General features: G+C 41.1%; 1 protein-coding gene across 2 annotated transcripts in view; it reads left to right on the top strand.

The window, feature by feature from the left end:
• The first annotated feature begins 1,089 nt into the window (after positions 1-1,089).
• Positions 1,090-23,845, top strand: part of CLCN3 (chloride voltage-gated channel 3) — an 86,033-nt gene continuing 63,277 nt past the window's right edge. For both annotated transcript variants that reach the window (XM_049771295.1, XM_049771293.1), the window contains exons 1-2: positions 1,090-1,207; positions 10,059-10,234. In XM_049771295.1, coding sequence (XP_049627252.1) covers positions 10,075-10,234 — 160 coding nt within the window. In that variant the 5' untranslated portion in view covers positions 1,090-1,207; positions 10,059-10,074. The remainder of the gene's footprint in view (positions 1,208-10,058; positions 10,235-23,845) is intronic.

Here is a 23,845-nt window from a genome sequence, read left to right as displayed (position 1 = left end):
AAACAAAAAAGGTGACATGGGTGATGGGAATGTTGCACTGGTGATGGGTGGTGTTCCTTTTATTACTGAAACCCAAACACAATCATGTATGTAATCAAGGTGTTTAAATAAAAAAAAAAAAAACCCAAAAAAGGACACAAGGCCAGAAAGGAGCCAGCGCACTCCCATTCTCCCTAGGCTTTTTTTCCTCGTCAATTCGCGATCCAAGATTTGCAGCGCCCCGCGCAGGCAGCAGGCTGCAAGCGCAGCCTCCCAAGACCACTGTTCCCAGTCTTCCCTTCCGCGAGGTCACCGCAGGGTCAGACAGCGAAGCGTGAGTGACGTGACAAGCCGAGAAAAGTTCCCACCCAGCCACGGATCTAAGTCCACAGCCCACGCCAGCTCACTTTACGCTCCCACTTTCGGAAACCAAGACCCGCCCACCTAGCTCACACGGACCAATCAACGCCGACGCAGCTCCGAATGCAGCCGCGGGAGGGGGGCGGGCTTAGAGCGGCGGAACGGCCGTTCACGTTCACGTCCACGTCGACGCGCTAACGTCACTCCGCGTCGACGCCGGCGACGTAACCTGTGTGGCTCGCGACTCTGCTTGCTGCTGCTCATCTGCCCCTTCGGTGGGTCGGGGCCGTTCTCCGGTCCGGCCCTCACAACCTCTCTCTTTCTCTCTCCACGTCCCCCATATTTTCTCTTGCGGCCTGGCATCGGGTTGCATCCATGAGGGAGGCGGGTGTGGTGAGCTGAAAAGCCATTTCTCCCTCCCTCCCTCCCGTCCCGACTTGGGAGAAGAATGGGGTCCAGTTGTCATGGTGGAATAGAATAGGCTGAATGAGGCTGAGCGCAATCGCCTCTTGATTGACAGCTAGCCGGGTGTAAGACTGACTTCCTGGAGGGCCCGGCCACCTCGGAGTTCATTGAATGAATGCTGCTCCCGTGTTTGAAGGACGGGGTGCGCCCGCCACCCCCCTAAAAAAAAATAAAAGTGCCACCTGGCATAATTTAGCCTGAAACTCGTCAGTAGGAAACACCAGGTATTTTTTTTTTTTAAGACTTACCTTAGTGTGTCCAGCTTTTTGCTTTCAGGGGGATTCCCCCCCCCCCCCAGTCCCCTGGTAAGCTCCAAAAAGGCTCAGGGTGGTTGCCACAGATGCAGAATCCAAAGGCAGCGCAAACATCAGCGTCCGATTTTGCTATGCCTCTGAGCTGCAAGGTGAGTTGCTTCGTATGAAGATTTTCGTGAAGTTGTCCTGTCCCCCCATCCATCCCCTCATCCCCCGAGTTTGGGCGTGTTTTTGAGGGCCGGCATTCCCAAGGCTCGGTTTCTCGTATCATCAAATAGAGCAACATGATGATCTTCAACCTGACCACTGTGTGATCAGGTGCCGCCTCCCCCTTGGACAGGCTTGTGGTAGATCGCAACTAATTTTCTGAAGGCAGGGGCCTTGGAAAGGAAGGGTAGGCTGGTTCCAGGAAAAAAAAAAAAAAAAAAAAAAAAAAACAACCAAAAAAACCAACCAACCAACCTGGAATGGGGTTTCCTGTCACTCCATTGGCCCGAATTTGATCCAAATCTCCACCCCACCCCCAGTCTTTAACTTAGATTTATGCTTTTAACAAGACATATTGTTTGTGTGTGTGTGTGTGTGTGTGTGTTGTGTGTGTTGTGTGTGTGTGTGTGTGTGTGTGGTATATGTCTGTTGTATATTCAAGAATGTGGACCAGAGAGCCCGGAGAGATAGCACAGCGGTGTTTGCCTTGCAAGCAACAGATCCAGGACCAAAGGTGGGTTGGTTCGAATCCCGGTGTCCCATATGGTCCCCCGGTGCCTGCCAGGAGCTATTTCTGAGCAGAAAGCCAGGAGTAACCCCCTGAGCATTGCCGGTTGTGGCCCAAAAACCAAAAAAAAAAAAAATGTGGACCAGAAACTCCTCTAAAATCCCAGAAATTAATCTTGTATAGGATATACTTTGGAAAAAAAATATAGAAGGTCATTACATATTATGCATGTTACACATGTTATGTTTTATTTGTGGGACAGGAAGAATCTCTTTTGAGAATTGAATCGACACCGACCATATCCTGTTGTGCGTGTATCTATATCTGTTTTGTGGCGTGTGATTTAGAATGTTCCCCAGAACTAACACTTTTCAAGCGAGGCATTAGCATTTGCAGTATTATTTTTGAATCTTTATCAAATATCTTTTATTTGCCTCTCCAAGGAGTTAGGTTATTTATTTATTTTTTCCCCTTGAGTTTTGGGTATAGAAATACTTTAACTTCTTTGTCAACTTTTATGACATGGACCATGGTGAGTTCCCAGAAAATAGTCTCTTGTAATTCAGGAGTACCTGTTAGGAATTAAAGTGGTAATGTGAGCTGTTGTTTTGATTTTCAATTTTCAGAGATGCTGCTTTTGGTCTTCTTACATGGCACAGCATGACAGTCATGTGTTGTGACCTGCAGATGTTTCACAACCGATTAGCTTTGGCGACCTCTGCTTATCTTTGGCAGAGCCTCTGGTAGTACTCCTTTTTCCACTCTCTTTACAACTGGAATCTTTAAAGTTTGTAACTGAAAGCTGGTGATCAGATTATGTGAAGAGGTCAACATGAATCTGTACTTCTTTCATTTTTAACTTGGCTTGGTTGTACTCAGCAGCATATTGTCAACCATACATTGCCTCATTAGCTCTGTAAATATTTACCTGGTTTGGGATATGTCTCAGGATCAGAGGGCAGAGATTGACTGAGGTTTCTGGTTTTATGTCAGTAAATTGGCTGTTGTCCAGGTCATCTGAGATGCTGGTCTTTCCATTTTCCTGCCCTAACCGTGTGGACCATCATTGTCAGACTGGCTGAGGAAGTCAGATTTGATCGCTGTGGTGGCTCAGCTGTCAAACAGTTATCCGGTGGGCTTTTGACCACATGTTTGCTTGGGTAGAATGATTCAGCTGACTATGTAGTCAGACGTCAGCTGTGATCTACAATGAAGTCTATGGCATACATATGAATAATCATTGAGTAGATTCTGTGGTTCAGGATCTTTTTGTAAGTTATTTGTGAGCATCATGACTATTTTAAACGCTCGCCCCTTAAAAATAGGTACTTTGAATATTCTATTTAAACCATTGTAGAAACTGAGGCATAACGGATTTAATGTACTTGCCCGTGCTCTCAGAAAATGTCAGAATTGAAAGCAAAGCTGACAATATTATTTTAGATCTCTTGCTTTCAGTGATTGCGCTGTATTACAGTTAGGATATGTCAAAATGCTGGGTGCAGAAAGGATGAGAGAGATCACTGTAGGTACCTTTAAAAGGAGGGAGAGGGAGAAGGGGGGAGGGGAAGGGAGAGAAGAGAGAAAGAAAATTATTATTATTATTTTTTTTTTATTTTGGCCCACACCTGATGACGCCTCAGGCTTACTCCTGGCTATGTGCTCAGAAATCGCTCCTGCTCTGAGGACCATATGGGACAACGAGGATCAAACTCAGGTTCATCCTGGGTCAGCCGCGTGCAAGGCAAACACCCTATTGCTGTGCTCCTGCCCTAGGTTTATTATTCTTAAATTTGCAAAGTTTACTCAACTTTAGAACCTAGAAAATCATGGGTCTCAGAAACACCTTATCTTACTGCTGTAAAACATTTGTATTCTCATTCTATATCAGTATATAAAATTTTAGTTGCAATTAATTTTTGTTGGTGGTGGTGGGTGATTGTTTTTGGGCTATACATAGGGGTTACTTCTGATTCTGCCAGGAATTTTCTTCTGTCAGTGCTCAGGGAACCATATGAGATGCCTGGAACTGAACTCCATTAGCTAGGTGCAAGGTCAAGTAAATACCTTACTTGCTATGCTATCATTCTTGCCTTGAAAATCTTTCTTACATGCAATTATCTAATGACTCATAGTTTCAGCTTTAGAGACTTTTGGCTATCTTTTTAGTTGCTGACATTTGGGATTTTTTCAGGTTTTTTTTTTTTTCACCTAGAGTGTACCTGCTTTTCTAATTGCTTCCCAGTTAGTTAATTAGGTAACTGGCACACTTTTGATGACTAGCCACAAACTTTAGCCTTTGCCTTACCAGTTTCCTTTTGAGAAAAGGCAAAGCTTTCATTGAAGCTGTGGAAATCAGTAAACATACCTTACTCTGGGATCCTTTAGTGACATACTTTCATAGTGATATACTTCCCCATTTTGGTGATGTGATGACCCTGAAGGATCAGTGCATGGTAAGTTCTAATCCTACTGCTGGGCAGAGAAACTCTTTATTTATTTACTTTATTTAGTTATTTTTGGGTCACACCCAGCAGGGTGTGGGTCACTCCTGGCTCTGCATTCAGAAATCGCTCTTGGAAGAATTAGGGGACCATATGGGCTGCGAGGAAATCGAACTAGGATCCATCCAGTGTTGGCTGCATGCAAGGCAAAACGCCTTACTGCTGTGCTATTGCTTCCGGCCCTGATTATTAAAACACCATGGTTTTACAAAATTGTTCATAATACAGTTTTTTTTTTTTTGGGGGGGGTGTCACACATGGCAGCACCTCAGGGGTTACTCCTGGCTCTGTTCAGAAATCGCTCCCTGGCAGGCAGGGTGAACCATATGGAATGCCAGGATTCGAACCACTGTTTGTCCTGGGTTGGCTGTGTGCAAGGCAAACATCCTACCACTGTGCAGGTTTTTTTTTTCACAGTTACATAATTGTTCATGATTGAGTTTTAGTTCATCCAATGTTTGTACTATACTCTTCACCAATGTGCATTTCTTCCCACCAATGCCCCTGGTTTCCTCCTTGCCCTCCACCCCGCCTATCTTTATGGAAGACATATTTTTTCTTTTTCTCCTCCCTACGTTTTTCCTTTTAGTTATTGTAGTTTGCAGTATTGTTACTGAAGGAGTATCATGCATATCACTTTACTATCTCCTTTCAGCACCCAGTTCTGTTCCTGAGAGACTCTTGTTTTGACTTTCCTAATCTATATAAGGTTTGAACTTCGTTTCTTCCAACAGGTTTTTTGTTTGGATGTTGCCAGCTATCTAACCCAGGTCTCAAGCATCAAGGGATATGCTTTACTGACAATCTGGGCCCACATTTTTAATCAGTAAACTCAAAAACATAGCAGATACCTTAGATATTTTTCTTCATCATTCTGCAACGTTTTATCCATGATTGAGTCTTACTAAGTACTTCTCAAAATGGTTTACACTCTGTCACTGTCTCTTAAGTTTTTTTCTGCCCTCATGTAAAAAGGTTATGAGCTCCTCTCATGCATAGTCACTTCTGTCACTTGTCCTTCTGTTTTCCACACTGCTGGCAGTGTAGGTCAGCTGAAATGCATATTTTGGTCATGTGGTTTCTCTTTTAAAACTCACAATGGTTTATTTATATACAGATGGGAAGTGTGAAAGTTCTTTAGAAGAAACTCAGGGGTCCTTCCCTTGATTTGACCTGGCCCATATTTCTCTCCTGTTACTCTTCTGTCCTCCACTTTATGTAATCTACTTAAAGAGATTGTTCTTATGCTTTTATTTTTGCACATGCTTGTTCATTCTAGTATTGACTTTTCATCTCATAGTGTAGTTGACACATAATCCTTCAGATTACAACTAAAACATTTCCTCTATTAGATATTTGGCAGACTTGAATAAACAGGCAGCATGCTTATTACTTTTCCAGTCTTATCAGCTTCCTTGTATGTACACCCTCTTTGTTTTGCTAATTGTATCATACTGTAGCTAATCGTATCATACTGTACTTATTTTGTATATATTTTCCCCCATCAAACACACACCACACATACACACACACACACACACACAACACACACACACACACACAACACACACACACACACACGTTCTTCTAGGGGCCAGGAGACAAAGAACAATGTTAAAGGCACAGACCCAGCATGCACATGAATCCAGGCTTGTTTCTTTTTTTTGTGTTGTTTTGTTTTGTTTTGTTTTTTCGGGCCACACCCGTTTCATGCTCAGGGGTTACTCCTGGGCTAAGCACTCAGAAATTGCCCCTGGCTTGGGGGGGACCATATGGGACACTGGGGGATCAAATCGCGTTCTTCCTTGGCTAGCGCTTGCAAGGCAGACACCTTACCCTCTAGCGCCGGCCCCCAGGCTTGATTCTTGGCACCACTTGGTCACCAGCAAGCAACCTCTGCTCGCAGCTTGGAGGCTTCAAGCACCCCTGGATGTGGTCTAGCACTGCCAAGGTGACCTGGGTATCTGGGGCCATGCAGAATCCAAGCAGCACCATATTCCCAAGCCCTTGTGTTGAACAGATGGTCCATTTGATTGAGAATCAGACCTGGGGACACCCCCTGACTTCCTGAACAAACTTAAAAGATTTTCCTGACCCCAAAAGAAAACTCCATGTTTTTTCCTACTATCTTTCTTTGTGCGTTTTCTCTTTCTCTTAGAGGTCCTTGCTTCTGATAATTCTGGTCTCCTAATGTAGTAAAGCGATTGTCCAACACAAGTAGTTCTCTATGGCACCAGCAGTGTGTGCCCTGCTGTGTAAGTCAGTTCTGACGTTCTCTTCCCCGGGGCTAGTACAGAGATAGTTTTCTGCACAGACTGTTCCTACTTTACTTGAGGTGCCAGACACAAATAGTAGGTCCCCAGATGACCTTCCACTTCTCTCTGACTTGATTACAAATCAGAGGCTTCAAAACCTCTTCCTCAATTTCACTGAATTTGCTAGAGTGAGTCACCAGAACTCTGGAGTTGAACAGTGTCAGTTTATTAGAAAATGACAGGATGAAGGTTACAGATGAACAGCAAGATAAAGAGCTACAGAGGGAGATTGGAGGAGGGAGGGTGCTGAGTGACAAACAAAACTTCAGTCCCATGGATTTGGGATGTCTCACCCTTCTTTGCTTCCTGTGCTTGACAAGGTCTTTGGACCCTGTACTTCTGGATCTGCTAGAGGCATGATTGATTATTAACTCCTTTCTCTTCTCCCAGGAGAATGGAAGGGTGGGGCTGAAAATTCCAAACTGGCTGTTGAATGGTGTTGAATGACTAAACAAGTAACTTAGGTTACTGGTGATCCTGTGAAGTGAGCTAGGGATAGTCGGGGACCAGCAAGATTGGAGTAAATTGTATTTAGTTTAGGTCTTGTTGAATTTGTGTTTGTATTTAACATCCAGGACATACATGTTATCCATTTGTTTTACAGTTGTTCATTCATGCTGTGAATATTAATTGATCCATCATGATTTGTAGACAATGAAAAAATCATTTTAAAATTCATGTGGAGGGCTAGGGAGATAATCCTTGCAGGGTTTGCATGTTTACTTTGCACACAGCCAACTCTGGTTCCATCCCTGCATTGCATGTTCCTGACCCCCAGCACCACCAGGACTGATCCCTGAGCACAGTCAGGAGTAGGCCCTGCACACAGTTGGTGTGGGCCCAGTCAGGCCCTCCCCTCCTGCCAATATAATCAATATAATTTTTGTGGAAAGGCAAAGAAACGAGACTCACCTGGGTCCTTCTTTATCAACTTCTGCCAGTTTTCTGCACTTTCACCTCACACTTGAATCTCCTGTTATGAACCCACAGGGCCTCACTGTATATCCAGCGGTCTCTGCCAATAAAACATCCTCATGGGGAGATTTTGTAATTCTCTTCCACCCCTCCTCTTCTGCTGAAAATTCCTCACCAGGCAGCATAACTCAATAGAGGCATAAATAGTAGATTGATTTAGTGAACAGAATAATGGATCATTGCTCAGACCATCTGGGATTTGAAGTTCCACCCTTGGCACCTACAGATCTTTGGGAATAATGAGAAAACAAAAGAAGTCAGCAGCTCTAAAAGATGGGAGCAGAAGTCCAGTTAAACCTTCAAGTTTATCAAAACTCTAACACTGCCTATGGATGACCTCAGAACAATAGTCTTCGTGTTATCTAAAATAAAGGAATGCCTTAAGCTTGAAGAAAATCAATGCAAAATATTAATTAGAATTGAAATTGTGGGCTGGAGAGATAACATGGAGGTAGAGTGTTTGCTTTGCATGCAGAATGATGGTGGTTTGAATTCCAGCATCCCATATGGTTCCCCAATCCTGCCAGGAGCGATTTTTGAGTGTAGAGCCAGGAGTAATCCCTGAGCGCTGCTGGGTATGACCCAAAAACCAAAAAAAAAAAAAAATTGAAATTTGCTAAGGAATAAGGGATTGAATCAAGGTCTGCTGCATGCAAGGCCAGTGCCCTTTATGCTGTGCTGGTTCTCCAGTCTCAAAGCTTATGGCTTTGACATGTGCTGTTACCTCACCTCACCACCACAGTGTCCAGGAGCCTCGACCAATGTCCTTATTCATCTTCTGTCTTTTGCCTCATTCTCTCTTCAACCAGACCTCATACCCCTTTACTAGGCACCCTTAGTAAAAGTTCTCTTTAAAATTTATGCTTATTTTTGTTTTGGAGCTATATCCAGTAATGCTTGTTGTATCATGCAATGCCAGGGGTCAAGCCTATGAGCTATCTTATCTTACAAAAATTGTTGGTATTGTGTGTGTGTGTGTTTGTGTTTTCTGTTTTTGGGCCACACCTGACTGTACTCAGATTACTCCTGGCTGGCTCTGGGGACCATATGGGATGCTGGGGATCCACTTGGGCCAGTGACTTGCAAGACAAACTTCCTACCCACTGTACTGTCATTCGCGCCCCCTTTGTGTGTGTGTTTATTTTTTTGTGGAGATGAGAGATGTCTTCCTTGTGGTGCCCAGGAGGTCTGGTACTTCTGGCAATTCTGCCAGCTCAAACCATTGGCCAAAGATGTGGCGCTGCTTTGACCCTGTGGTGTTGGATGTACCCAGGCAGGGGGGATTCTTAGGGTACTGGGGATCAAATGTGGTCATTTGCAAAGTATGTGCTTTAGTCCATATACAATCTCTACAGTACCCTGCTTCCATTTTTGTTTGTTTATTTGTTTGTTGTGGGGCTACATCCACCAGTATTGCCATCTTGTTTCTGGCTCTGTGCTCAGTGATCACTTTTGGTGATGCCTTAGGGGGACCATGGATGATGCCAGGGATGAAACCTGGGTCTGCTGTGTGCACAGCGAGTGACTTACCTAATGTACTATCTCCTGGCCCCTGTTCTTTATGTTTTTATTTTAATTAAGTTTTGTTTTGGAGCCACACCTGGTAGTACTCTGGTGTTACCCCTGACTCTGTGCTCAGGGATCACTTATGGTGGGGTTTGGGACCATATGGGATATCAGGGGAGTAAATTGGGCTGACTGCATGCTTAGGCAGGTGCCTCTACTTGCTGTACTATTTCTAGCCTCCCTTGTATTTATTTTATTTTAGTTTGGTTTTTCAGGCCATACCTGATAGTGCTCAGTTATTAATCTTGGCTCTGTGCTCAAGAATCACTCATGGTGGTGTTTGATGAACCATATGTGGTGATGGGGCATAAGGGCCACAACTAGCGGGTTGTGGAGGTCAGAAGGGGGTCCTGGGGTTCAGAAGGCCCAGAACCAACCAGGTGAGCCTGGTGGGGCTGACAGTTTATCTGTGGGTGGAGGCCTCCTCTACCTACTGTGTGCTTGAAGGCCCTGCAGTGCTGGGATCTTGCTCAGGGCCTTATACTCTGGAGATTTCTGATCTGATATTTCAACTCCTAGGCCCTTAAAGGGCTGTTTTTGTAGATCAGTACCTGAAAAACAACAACAGTTTGATTCTTTTTATAGCTGCATACTTAGAATTAATTCATCCATGAAAGACTAAAAATAATTGCTATTGTACAGTGAATGAACTCAGTACTTTAATTATTTTTATTTATCTATATTTTTATCACTTCACTGTGAATTACAAAGTTATGCGTTTCAGAAATACAGTGTTTCACTACCAATCCCCCTATCCCTTTACCACTGTTTACTTCCTTCCACCAATTGTGGTGTGTCTCCCTTATCCCCGGCCCTTATCAGTATTTTTTTTTAATATAGAGATCAGAAGTTTCCTTTGTCATGTTAAGCTAGGTAAATTTTTGTGTGTGTGGGAAAATGTTGAAACAGTTCCCCCTTCTTTCAGATAATCAGACAGCTCAATGGAGTCTGAGCAGCTGTTCCATAGAGGCTACTATAGAAACAGCTACAACAGCATCACAAGTGCGAGTAGTGATGAGGAGCTGTTAGATGGAGCTGGTGTTATTATGGACTTTCAGACTTCTGAGGATGACAATTTGTTAGATGGTGACACAGTTGTTGGTAAGTTGGCATGATCACTCTTCATATTTGTAGTCTCGAATATCTGCTAATATGTTGTTTCTTTGAGTTTGGTTTTTGGGGTGACTTAAAAAATTGAGATGAAATTCACAAACCAACAATTTTCTTTAAGAATTTATGTTTCTGGGTCCCCTTTTACTCTCTTCATAGGATCATTTGATAAAAATGTGATTGGTTCTAATGAAATTTAGTTAGTATTTCCTTTATTTGTTCTGCTTTTTTTTGTTTGTTTTTTGTTTTTGGGCCACACCCGGTGGCACTCAGGATTACTTCTGGCTCTGCACTCAGGAATAGCTCCTGACAGGCTCGGGGAGTTTATGGGGTGTCAGGGATTGAACCTGATCAGCTGCTTGCAAGGTTAACGCCCTACGGTGTGCTATCACTCTGGCCCCTGTTCTGCTTTTCTTGAGGGATAGGAGAGTGTTAAGCTGTACTCTACAGTGCTCAGGGCTTTCTTTTGGCTTTGCTCAGGGATCAATCCTGGGGACCATATCTGATGCTAGGAAGAGAACTGGGGTCAGCAGCATGCAAGGCAAGGGGCCTATCTCTCTCAGGCTATCTTTCTGGCCCCTTATTTCTCCCATTTTATGGGGATGGGGGCGTATTAACCCCATGTTCAAGGCTATGTTCAAGGACCTACTTCTTGACTCTGTTCAGGAATCACTCCTGTCAGGGCTTGGAAGGCCTCTGTGGTGCTGAAGATTGAACCCTGATCAGTCTCATGCAAGACAAACACCCTACCCAGTGTACTATCTCTGGGCCTAATTCTGTCTTTTAAGAAATATTTTTGTGTTTCAAGAGATATTCATTCTCTTATTTTCATCTTGGTTTGATTTTGTGTTATTATTTATTTATTTTATTTTATTTTTTTGGGTCACACCCAGCAGTGCTCAGGAATTACTCCTGGCTCCTGTGTTCAGAAATCACTCCTGAAAAAAAAAAAAACACAAAGAAAAAAAAATGAGAAAAGGGGCAGAGCCATAGCACAGCGGTAGAGCATTGCCTTGCCACGTGGCCTATCTAGAATGGACTTTGGTTCAATCCCCTAGTGTCCCAACCAGGAGCAATTTCTGAGCATATATCCAGAAGTAATCCCTGAGTGTCACAGGGTGTGGCCCAAAAGAAAAAAAAAATTGCTCCTGGCAGGCCTCAGGATCCCATATGGGATACCAGGAATCGAACTTGGATCTTTCCGGGGGTTGACCTTGTACAAGGCAAATACCCTAACCGCTCTGTTAATTGCTCTGGCCCATGATTTTGTGTTTTTAGAAACAGATATAAAGTATACTTCTACTTATTTTTTTATAAGTTTTGTGATGTCTGAAAGGCTTATTAATTTTTTTATGTATGGATATCCAATTGACCTCGCACCATTTATTGGAGGAGGTTTTTATTCTGCAGTGGACTGCAGTGAATCTTCGTTCATTTATCAAATGGAAGTGTTTCTGTTCGTATGTTTCTGAACTTTTTCACTATTTAATGTTGGATTATCTGTCTTATACCAAAACTCAGCACTGTGTGATTTTTAAATATTGATCATCTTTTGGCTTGTACACTACTCATTTATGGAGAGTTATTGTTAGTCATGGGGTCACACCTGGCAGTTCTCAGGGACCATCACTGTCACTTTGTTTGGTACTTGGGGCTCAGACACACTCAACGGTTCTGGGGACCATGAAGTGCTAGGTCTTGAGCCCAGTCCAGGGCATTGTACATCCAAGGTATGTGCTCTGCCACTTGAGCTATCTTCTCAGCCCTCTGCTTCCATTTAATGTAATCATTGATTAATTTAGTTTCTAATAATCTACTCTCTTTAGGTTTTTTGGGGGAGGACTCCTATGTATATTTCTTTTTTATTCTCTTTTCTATTCCACAAGAATCTCATTAAATATTCTCACATATTTAGATGGGTAAGCTACTTCTTTCCCGAAGTGGGTGGTACTGTCTCTTGGGGAGTACTGGGAAAATAGGAGGGTAGTCGTAGTGTCAAGTAACATGTAGGGTACTTTTTTTTTTTTTTCTTAAAGAAGGGACTAATTCCCTAAGTGGTGGTTTGTGCTATTTTGGGTTTTTCCTTTATATTTCGAAAAGGGATAGTAGGCCAAGTAATTTTAGAAACCTCTGTTTTAGAAGTTATAACATATAGTCTTGACTTACTAGCTCTATAAATGACAGTCCATACAGCCCTAGCAGCAGGAATACAGGGCTTGAATGTAGTTCAGGAGGTGTCATTATGTGCATGTTGTTTTCATCCTTCATAGCATGCTCTTACCCAACTGGGCCTGCTGCTCAGCAGAGTTTCATGTATGGATCCCTGACAGACGTGGTCTGTTGTTCACTGAGTCCTAATATGTAGCACGCTTCCAGGCTTCATGGACAGTATGAAGATCCTACAACACTCTACCTCTCTCCATTCCCTCTCTGCTTTTGTCAGTGTCTTTCTGATTCTTAATTTTTTCCTTTGGTATTCATTCATACTATATATTTTTGTATTTCTATTTTGATAGTTAAGGTTTTTTCCCAAAGAACATTTGCAGGTTACGATCTGCCAGTGATAATTTTATTCTATTCCACATAGAAATTTTTGTTTCACACCATATTGGAAGGATGATATTTGTCAGATTGTATTTCACATTAGCACTTAACCTTCCTTTAACATTAAAGTTGTGATTCTGATTTTCTTTGCTTTCAAGCTTTCTGGTAAAAACTCAGATAATACTTGTGTCCCCTTCCACCCCACATCTGCACCACTACCAGTCATTTGCTTCTAAGACACTTTTTCTTTTGCTTTGTTTTTCAGAAGCTTAAGTATAATTAAGTATAGTTTTTCCACTAAATTTGCCTAGTTTTTAGAATTTCATGAACTGTTTGATTTTGTTTTAAATCTTTGGATAATTTTGGACCAGCATATCCTCCAAATATTGTTTCTTTCACGTTTCTTTCTCTTCTTTTAAGATCTCAGTATACTTGTTATATCTATTAATATAATGACTGATGCCCAGGAGAAACTGAGGCCTGGTCTTTAATAGGAAGCTTATTGGCGGGGATGGGCGAAGGGCTAGGAGTGGAGGGAATAGGACTAGGTTGTGAGGAAGACACTGGGACAGCAGTGGTAGGAAGAGGGCACTATGGTTTGCTGATGACATGATTATGCCTGAAAACCCTACCATTAGCAATATTGTAAATCATCCCTAACTACAGATTTTTTTGTTTGTTTTGTTTCTGGGCCAACACCTGGTGACGCTTAGGGGTTACTCCTGGCTATGCATTCAGAAATTGCTCTGACTAGGAGGACCATATGGAATGCTGGGGGGATCCTAACAGTGGTCTCTCCTAGGTTAATGTGTGCAAGGCAAACACCCTGCCACTTGCGCCACCCACTCCGCCCCTAAAATACAGAATTTTTTTCTTTTTTTCTTTCTTTTCTTTTTAAATTGAGAGTATTTTGAGTCATAGTTTTAGATCTTCCAAGAGTTTGTCTGTTTTGGTCTCAAGCCATTTTTAAGAAATTTTAGGAGAGAATTAGGTGTGTTTACCAAAACTATTTCTTCTTTGACAGGCACTATAGTCCAGTTTTTGTCTTCTGGGCATTTTGAGACTGTTGAGAGTGTTGTTTTAGCTTTTTAATGTCTTAACTGCTACATTTTTGCCTAGATTTTCAGCTGCTTCAAGGTTAGAAATCACATTTTGGTGGCTGCGGGAGCAAGTAATCATAGAATGAATGGTTCTGTCTTTTCTCCAGGATGTTGGCATATTCAAGTTGACAGTCCAATTAGTGTTTCTGACTTCGGAACTTTTTGTTGTTGTTATTTTTGTTTTTAATTTGGCTATACACAATGATGCTCAGGGCTTAGTTATACCTGGCTCTGCACTCAGGTATAACTCTTGGTGGTGCTGGGGATTGAATCTGGGTCAGCCACATGCAAGGCAGGCACCTTACTTGACTTCTTGATTCCGTGAGACTGTCAGAAGTTTTAAAACTTGGCCTTTCTCGGGGCTGGAGAAATAGTATGGAGGTAAGGCATTTGCCTTGCATGCAGAAGGTTGGTGGTTTGAATCCCAGCATCCCATATGGTCCCCCAAGCCTGCCAGGAGCGATTTCTGAGCATAGATCCAGGAGTAACCCCTGAGCACTGTCGGGTGTGACCCAAAAACCAAAAAAAGCTCCCCCCCCCAAAAAAAACAAAAAACTTTGGACTTTCTGTATTTGTGAGGTGGGAGAAAAGTGGTTGAGACTGCTATGTTTGCTTCTTTATGTTTCATTGCTTTGCAGAATCTTGGCACTAAGTTCTTTCTGCTTCTATATATCCTTTGGCTGCTTTGGTTGTTCTTTGCTTAAAAACAATATGGCATTGTGATCTTATTAGTCTTTAAACAATTTTTATTTAAACAATATGGTTTACAAAGTTGTTCATAATAAATTTGTTTTAAGACATTCACTTGGTCTAATACCAATACCACCAGTGTGACCTTCCCTACACCATTGTTCCCCGTTCCCACCCACCCCACAAGCCTGCCTCCTTAGTAGGCACAGAATAATTGATTTTATGTTTTTTGTTGCAACAAAATGGCTAATGGAATTATTGAAAAATACTACAGTGAAAATTGTTGTATCTCACATTGGGGGTGGTTAAAGAAAAAGTCAAAGAGGGTTTCAGAGCTGTTTATAGCTAATTGAGCCTTCTGTATTATTGTTTTGTTTACTGAGATTAGTTGGCTTCTGTGCTACTTTCCCATCTAATTTGCTGTTCTCCCTACTGACCTGTCATTATTGTGGAGTTTGGAGGTCCATTTACCTGCATATGTGGTTGTTTGCTCCAGGAGCTCCAGGATCTCTGAACTGGGATAATTCTTGACCCACTTCTATCCTGAGGGAGCCTCAGAGTTTAAGCCTGAAGAGTGGTATACCTGTGAGTTTCAGCTTCTTGGCTTGCCTCTCTTTTAAAATTTGTTGTGACACTCTGAAGTTGAGCCATTGTTCTTCACATGGCAGCAACTGTGGGATGTGAGTCTCTGGGAAAAGGAGTAGGTGGGAGGTTAGTCTTTGTCCCTAGATGGGGAACCTGACCTTACCAGTCATACAGGAGCCTGTGATGTCTTTTAGTCTTCTTCTTTCTTCATCACTGTTGGATTTTCCTAGTGTTAATGAGAAAGTTATAATAAACCAGATAAACACATATATTCACTTTTTTTTACATAACTTGGAAATGGTGAACCTTGACAGCATACCTATTTTCCTGTAGATACTTGACCCTTTGTGTCAAGGAGGAGAATTAACTTTAATCTGATGAAAGACATAGGACCTAACTCACTTATTTCATATTTATTTGTTATTTTGGAGGGGCCTCCCTAGTGGGCCACTGGCTAGGGGCTACTCTTTGCCAGATTTGTTGTGGGCCATGTGCGCCTGAAGGCTTTGTGTGCAGACCCTCTGGACAGCTCTGATTGAGCATTGTGCTGTGGACACTAAGGCCGCACTTGGGAGCTCAGAATCAAACTTGGGGCCTGTGTGGGAGGTTGTAGCTCTTTCCATTTTTTCATGTTGCCAGTAAGTATTAGTGTTGTCTTCATTCATGTTCTTCAAAAGAAGAAAAACTCAAGTAGGAAGGAGTGTACAAGTTACACCCCAAAGTATCATCTTTTGTAGATTTTTAAAATTTGGTCAGGGAGGCTCCTTTTCTTATTAGTTGACTCCCTCTTGAGGGGGCTACTACTAGCTCTGTACTCATGGGTTTGCTTCTAGTGGGGCTCAGTGGATCTTCTGATGCTGGAGATTTATTTAGTCTAGGTTTCACAAATTCAAAGCATGTACTTCACTCCTTTGTGCTCTCTCCCAGCCTTAGACTACCCATAATGTTACTTGCCAAAATCAGATCACAGGACCATAAATAGAGATTACTAGTACAGAGCAACGGGCTTATTGGTTGGTCAGAATAATCATGAATCACCCTGGAATTTGGGCTCATCGATTGACCTGACCAAATCAAGGTCTCAGCAAGGAAGAAGTTGGAACCAATGTGGTGTGAGTGGCTATTGGTATTTTACAAATAGATTCAATTCTCTATGTGAGTCAAGAGCATAGGTTCCCAAATTTATTTAAGGCCTTACTCCTCTTTGTAAATTTACCTTATTTAAGTGAACTAGCAGAAAGCTCTCTCTTCCTAGCCATCCCACACCTGTGTGCCTACTACTGTCCCTCTGAACCATCAGTAGTATTGCCACAGTAGCCTCTGTACAACAACAGACCGAGCAACACAACCTCCTTGGAGATGTCCAATTTGCTTAGTTGACTATTCTTGGGATCATTCCTTAGGTGCCTCTTAGGGAAGCCAATGCAGAAAAGAAACAAAGCACAAAACCAAAAAAAAAAAAAAAAAAAAAAAAAAACCACCAAGGCATATGAAACAAAGTGAGGAATCCATTTCAGCATATTTTCTTGCCTTAGCTGAAGTAATTTTTTCTTTTTCTGTTTTGTTTGTTTGTTTGTTTTGCTTGCTTTGGCCACACCCAGCGGGTGCTCTAGGGCTTAGTCCTGGCTCTTAGCCTAGGGAGTCACTCTTGGCCAGGGCGGTTGGAGACATGGTGTGCCAGAGAACCCAGGTTGTCTGCATGCAAGGGCAAGCACCCTACCTGCTGTTGCTGTCACTCTGGATCTGAACTGAAGAATATTCTTAACTAATAATATCTATGATGATAAGATGAATACTCATTTCAGTTTTAGTAAAGAAGGAGCCATATGGTTTTTCTTTAATGAATACAACTCTGATGACAAAATCTTGGCTTTTTTCATATGGTAAAATTTTATATTTTCCACAGAATTTGATTTATTGGCTAAACTTCATTTAGCCAATGACTCACTCAGAGTCAGAGAGAGTATGGGGGTTTAGGCACTTGCCTTACATATGACTCACCTTGTTTAAGTCACCAGCACCACAAATAGTCCCCTGAGCATCACAAGTAGTGACCCCCTGAATATGGAGACAGAATCTGACCCTGAATATTATTATGTGTAGCCCCCATTCAAATAAAATAATGTAAAATAAACTGAGTCATTGTACTATAAAAACATATAAGTTTTTTTTTTTGGGGGGGGGAATACATGGTGACACTCAGAGGGTTACTCTTGGCTATGTACTCAGAAATCAGTCCTGGCTCGGGGGATTGAACACCAGGTCCCATCCTGGGCCAGCTGCATGCGAGGCAAAGGCTCTCCCACTATGCTATAGTTTCTGGCTCCAAAACATATCAGTTTTATTTTTCAGGTTTTTAACTTGAATCTTTAATTTATACTAATTCATCACTAGAAGGGTTTTATCCTGTTTAATTGCACCAAGTTCTTGATTAATTTTGTATTCACTCTAAAATAAAAATAAAAACTGATTCCATTTTTTTTTTGAGATTAGTTAGTCCATCTCTTTAAGTTAATTTTTTCAAGGTAAGAATAATGCAACACAGAAAAATAAAAACAGCAACAGAAACTCAGGGCATACTTTTGAGTCCTATACCATGGAGTCAGTTTCTTGTGCTTATTACTCATATGGTGGATATTTAGGTCTCCCCACATGGACACTTAATTCTCAGAACTATCACTTAAAGAATACCATAACTTTTTAAAGAGATCAAATAAAAAGTGGGGCCTTTATTAATACTATATTAAAAACAACCTTTACCCCAAAAGAGAAAACTTGTTAAAATTACAAAAAAATATCAAGATCATAAGAGCATGTCAAATGAAAACTGGGACTGGGCTGGAGAAGTGAAAGTGTAAAAAGCTCAGTGAGGCCTTAGTGTAATGACCGTACTCTACGTTGAACCCTCAGATACCGCAGGGTAGTGCCCAGTTAGAGCCTCTGAGCACCACCAGGAAGGCTTCCCTCACCACTCTCCAAGCATAGAATTAGTCTGAAGAAGCTTTCTTTGAATGACTCAAATTGAAATGAGTTGAGCAACAAAATAAATAATGTAGACTTTGATTACAACTAGAGTTTAAGATGAGTATATAGGGGCTATCAAGATAGACAGAGTGGGAAGTACTTGGCTTTGCACGCAGTTAATCCAGGTTCGATTCCCCAGGACCTCACATGATCTCTGAGTCCTACTAGGAGTGGGGCCTGGAGAAGAAGCCAGGAGTAAGTCCTGAGCAGCACTGGGTTTGGCCCCAATCCTCCCCCTCCCCCAGTTTAGCTGTATCGCTATATATCTATAAATGTATATTTCTATATATGTGATAGGATAAATATGGAGAAAGAGAAAAGTTTTCCATTTAGAAGAGTTCAGAATAATTTCTATTCTGCTCTCGGTGGCTGCTCCCTTCAGGGAAGGCAAGACTCAACAATTGTCTTTCAAAGATACATGGGGAAAGATAATAATTGTACGGTGGAGAAAAGTGGTAAACATTGTCATAGCAAAGAGATGAAGACAAATATTACCAGTAGTGCCATTGGGTTATCATTCTTAACAGTGACAAGAAGTAATCTTCATAGACCTTTGTGATATTCTTCCTGGGGAAGGGGCAGTGGTTTGGATCACCTACAGCAGTAGTCAGAGGTTACTACTCATGGACTCCGCACAGGAATGTTTCCTGGTGTTGCTTGGGGACTGTATGGGATGCTGGGGATGAAACCCAGTTTGGCCATGTACAGGCCAAACAACCCACCCCCGCTGTACTACCACTCTGGCCCCATCTTTGTGATAGTTTTCCCTAAGACCCTTTCTCCTAGTCCAACCACAAAACCAAATAACAACAAACAACAATAATAAAAAAGCCAATAGACAAACCTAGAGCAGAGAATATTTTACAGCTCCCTTAACTAGTGAAGACCACGAGAATTATGGCAAGAGTGAGAAAACATCTTAGGCCCAAATGGTTTTAGAAGAGATAAGTTGGACTATGCATTGTTGTAACTTTATTGGAATTCTGGAATAGAAAGAAAACATATATAGGAACATTTGTAGAACCTAAAGCAGGTTGTATTTACTGTTACTTTATTACTAATGTACCTTTTTGTCAGTATTTTGTTTTTAAATTTAGATTAATATAGATTTTAGCGTGTAAATGTGTGTACTGTTGATTACTTTCTATGAATAAGGACAATGAGGTTCTCTGACAATAAGCAAAAGATTTTCATAGTTTGAAGTTGTGATAAATTTCAGTAATAAAGGAATGAGTTCTGAGAGGATAATGTCACTTTGTCTATAGCGTGTCAAGGGTTTTGCTTATACATGTTGTCTTCAGTAAGAGTAGAATTTTAGTCTTACTGTTTTATATTTAGTATCTATCCATAATATGGATGAAGAGAATTTGTCTCTAAAGTTAAGTTTGGGCAACATAAATCCTAAAGCTTCCAAAGCATAAAATGACTATATAGTGAATTTTTAGTGAATAATATAAAAGAAATTAGAAAAATTAAGATACTACTTAGTGGCTATCATTGGAAAAGGACAGCCCTCTTTCAAATTAACAGCTCTAATTATTTTTAGAAATAATTCTTTTTAAGGTTCATCTGAACCTAAGCCAGTGTCATGTTCTTTATACATTTGAATAACTTTGTACTTTCTGTTGTCTGCTACCTGGTAAACATCTTTCATACCTCCTTCACAACAGCACCTTTAGAGTAACTTACTTCATCTTACTTAGTATGTGTGAAGAATAAAACTTCTCAAATTTTTGTGTTTGTGCAAGGGTAAGATAACGTAATAGGGAAATCTACTTTGTTAGTTTGAGAGTGGGGTAGAACTAAGAAAAAGAACTTGAATTATCAAGTGGTACTTTGGTATAGTTTTAAAAACACTAATGGAAAGAAAGTATTAGATAGAAAAGTCATTGGAAAAAAATGTTCTATTATAACAGAGAATTTGATCATTTGTATAAATTATCACCTCCATTAAGTTACTTTTAAGAAAGTTCACAGAAAGTTAACTAAAATTATTAAGTTGATGAATGCATTTTTCGTATGTCCATTCTATTCTCCCACACCCTGATGCCATGATGTAATGATTAAGTCCGTGTTTTAGAATATTGCCTATGAGTCATGCTAAGGAGAAATAAGAAAGTGATTAAATCATATTTTGTGATGTTTCCAATTAAGAATTTCCATTTGGAAAGTCTATTGGGATAAATGTGTTAAGTCTACAACATCTGAACAGCTGAAGTAAATAGAGAAAATTGATGAGGACCAAGGAGATGGCAAATAATTCTGGAGCATATGCTTTGCTGTGGAATCCTCAGGTTCTGTCCCAGCACTGTGTGGCCCCTTGAACACTGAGCTGGGAGTAGTCTCTAAACACAGTTGGGTGCAATTACTCTTCCCCAAAATAGAAACAAAAATAAGGAGTCTGTGAATCTTTTTTAAAATTCATTCTTTCTCTCTCTCGTTCTCTTTCTTTTTCTTTCTTTCTTTCTTTCTTTGTTTGTTTCTTTCTTTCTTTCTTTCTTTCTTTCTTTCTTTTCTATCTTTCTTTCTTTCTTTCTTTTTCTCTCTTTCTTTCTTTTTTTCTCTTTCTTTCTTTCTTTCTTTTTCTTTTTTCTTTCTTTCTTCTTTCTTTGTTTCTTTCTTTTTCTCTCTCTGTCTCTCTCTCTCTCTTCTCTCTCTTTCTTCTCTTTTTTATCTTACTCTCATCTCTCTCTCTCCTCACTCTCTTTCTTTCTTTCTTTCTTTTCTTTCTTATCTTTCTTTTTTTTTTTTTTTCTTCTTTCTTTCTTTTCTTTCTTTTTCTTCTTTCTTTCTTTCTTTCTTTCTTTCTTTCTTTCTTCCTTCCTTCCTTCCTTCCTTCCTTCCTTCCTTCCTCCCTCCCACCCTCCCTCCTTCCTTCCCTCCCTCCCTCCCTCTCTCCCTCCCTCACTCCTTCCCTCCCTCACTCCCTCCCTCCTTCCTTCCTTCCTTCCTTCCTTCCTTCCTTCCTTCCTTCCTTCCTTCCTTCCTTCCTTCCTCTTCCTTCCTTCCTTCCTTCCTTCTTTCTTTCTTTCTTCTTTTCTTCTCTTTCTTTCTTTCTTCTTTCTTTCTTTCTTTCTTTCTCTTTCTTTTCTTTCTCTTCTTTCTTTCTTTCTTTCTTTCTTCTCTTTCTTTCTTTCTTTCTTTCCTTCCTCCCTCCCTCCCTCCCTCCCTCCCTCCCTCCCTCCCTCCCTCCCTCCCTCCCTCCCTCCCTCTCTCTCTCTCTCTCTCTTTCTTTCTTTCTTTCTTTCTTTCTTTCTTTCTTTCTTTCTTTCTTTCTTTCTTTCTTTCTTTCTTTCTTTCTTTCTTTCTTTCTCTCTCTTTCTCTCTTTCTCTTTTTCTCTTTCTCCCTCCCTCCCTCTCTACCTTCCTCCCTTCCTCTCTTCCTCCCTCCCTCCCTCCCTCCTTCTCTCTTCTTTCTTTTTCTTTCTTTCTTCCTCTCTCCTCTCCCCTCCACTCACCTCACCTCCTCTCCCCTTCCCTCCCCTCTCTTCTCCTCCCCTCCCCATTCCTCTCCTTCCCTCTCCTCTCCTCCCCTCACACCCAGCAGCGCTCAGGGGTTACTTCTGGCTCTGCACTCTGAAATCACTCCTGGCAGGCTTGGTGGACCATATGGGATGCCAGGATTCAAACCACGTCCTTCTACATGCAAGGCAAATGCCCTACCTCCATGCTATCTCTCTGGCCCTACTTTATTTCTAGAAGTGAAATCCAACTGCAAATATGGTTGTAATTATGGTGCTTAAATATATTATAAAAATGAAAATAAATTACTTTATTTAAAGACCATGTATTATATAGTTGTTTATAATACATTTGTTCCAAGACCAATCCTACCGCCAATGTAAAATTTCCTTCACCATTGACCCCAGATTTCCATCCATGCTCAAGCCTATCCCCTAGCAGATACAAAATAATACTTTATTTTGCTTGTTTACAGATAATTGATAATAATTTTTTAAGTAGTTCAATGGAAAATTTGATAAAATAATGTATTTTTCAGTAAGGTCATTAAATCATTGTTAGAAGGTTTGCTAAGTGATTTGTTGCTTGTTGATTTTCTCTTATATGTTTGGTTTCCAAACATGGCTTTGAATCCATGTTGACATCTAAATAAATTGCTGTTTTTGGATTTGTTTTGTTTTGGATTTGATTTGTTCTCTGGCACCACATGGTCTTCTTGTGTCTCTGAGTGATCCCTGGGGGCCGCTGAATGTGGCCTGGAGTCCCACAAGCCCATGTCTAAAGAGCAGTTTCAAGGGCTATTTCAAAACAGTTATCTGAGTTGGAAAGATAGTAGTAAGTAGAGTGCTTGCTTTGCATGTGCCCGAACTGGGTTCAGTTCCCAGTATTCCATATGGTTCCCCAAAGACCACTAGGAGAGTCTTGAGTGCAGAAATAGTAGTAATTGGTTGTAATCCAAATTGGGTGTGATCCAGAATCCAAAACCAAACAAAAAGCCCCAAGCAATCATCCCTACAACTCATCTCAGTTAAGACAATCACCATCTACCAGCAGCACTATAGTAAAACATTCCTCATCTCAGCCCTTTCTCTTCTTAGGGCTAGTTTTCTTTAGGTCACTTCTTATTTGATTATCTGTGTCGATTCTTAAGAATTTAATTTTGCATTACCTATGTTTCAAAGTGAATAGCATGGAAACATATAGTATATATTCTTTTCTTTTTTTGGGGGGTTGGGTCACAACCAGCAGCACTCACATTACTCCTGGCTCTGCACTCAGAAACTGTACCTGGCACCCCGGGGGACCATATGGGATGCCCATGATTGAACCTGGGTCCGTCCAGGTCAGCTGCATGCAAGGCAAACACCTTACTACTGTGCTATCACTCTGGCCTCACTATATATTCTTGTTTTTTTCCTTTGCCTTTACACAGTGATTTCAAAACTATTTTATTTTATATATAGCTCTTGTGATGCTGTGAACTGTCATTCTTGATGCACAGAGCACAGATTACCTATTCATTTTACTGCTATGGATGTTTGAGATTTTCTATTTATAAACAATCTTTAATGGTTGCAAACAGTGCTATTTTGTTTTGCGTTTTTCAAAAATACTTTGTTTTGGGGCCACACTCAGCTGTTCTCAGGGTTTACTTCTGGCTTTATGCTTAGCTCAGGGTTCATTTCTGGTGGTGCTGGGAATTTAGCCCTGGTCAGCCACATGCCAGGTAAATAAATGCCTTTTCCACAGTACAATTGCTTTTGGTCCATGTTTTGCATTTTATCTTGATGGATATGTGTTTATTTGGTTTGAATTGGGATTGGAGAGCTTGAGAGGTTGTAATTTTCATATTGGTGTTCCAGTTTATACCTAGAGTAGCAATTTGTCCTCCATATTCTCCAACCACTTGATTGTAAAATTTTTCTGTCTGCTTGCTATGTAATAGACTTCGATTGGTTCCCACAGAACATTCATACTCCAAAGAGGTTAAACATTTTATCATGCTAATTACCTGTTTGAAAAATTGTTTTGAAGTACCTATTCAAGTAGTTTGTCCGTTTTTCTATTGACATGTCTGTCTTAGAGATTTATAGCTCCTTATTTGCTACTCAGACACTCTGTTTGGCAGATTGTATAATATGTTGTAAATGTCAAATGTTTTGTGGGTTGTGTGGAATTCTGTTTTAGTCTATTTGGA

The sequence above is a fragment of the Suncus etruscus genome, chromosome 4, assembly GCF_024139225.1.
Source record: "Suncus etruscus isolate mSunEtr1 chromosome 4, mSunEtr1.pri.cur, whole genome shotgun sequence".
NCBI classification, from domain to species: domain Eukaryota; kingdom Metazoa; phylum Chordata; class Mammalia; order Eulipotyphla; family Soricidae; genus Suncus; species Suncus etruscus.
This window is presented reverse-complemented; position numbering and strand designations above follow the sequence as displayed.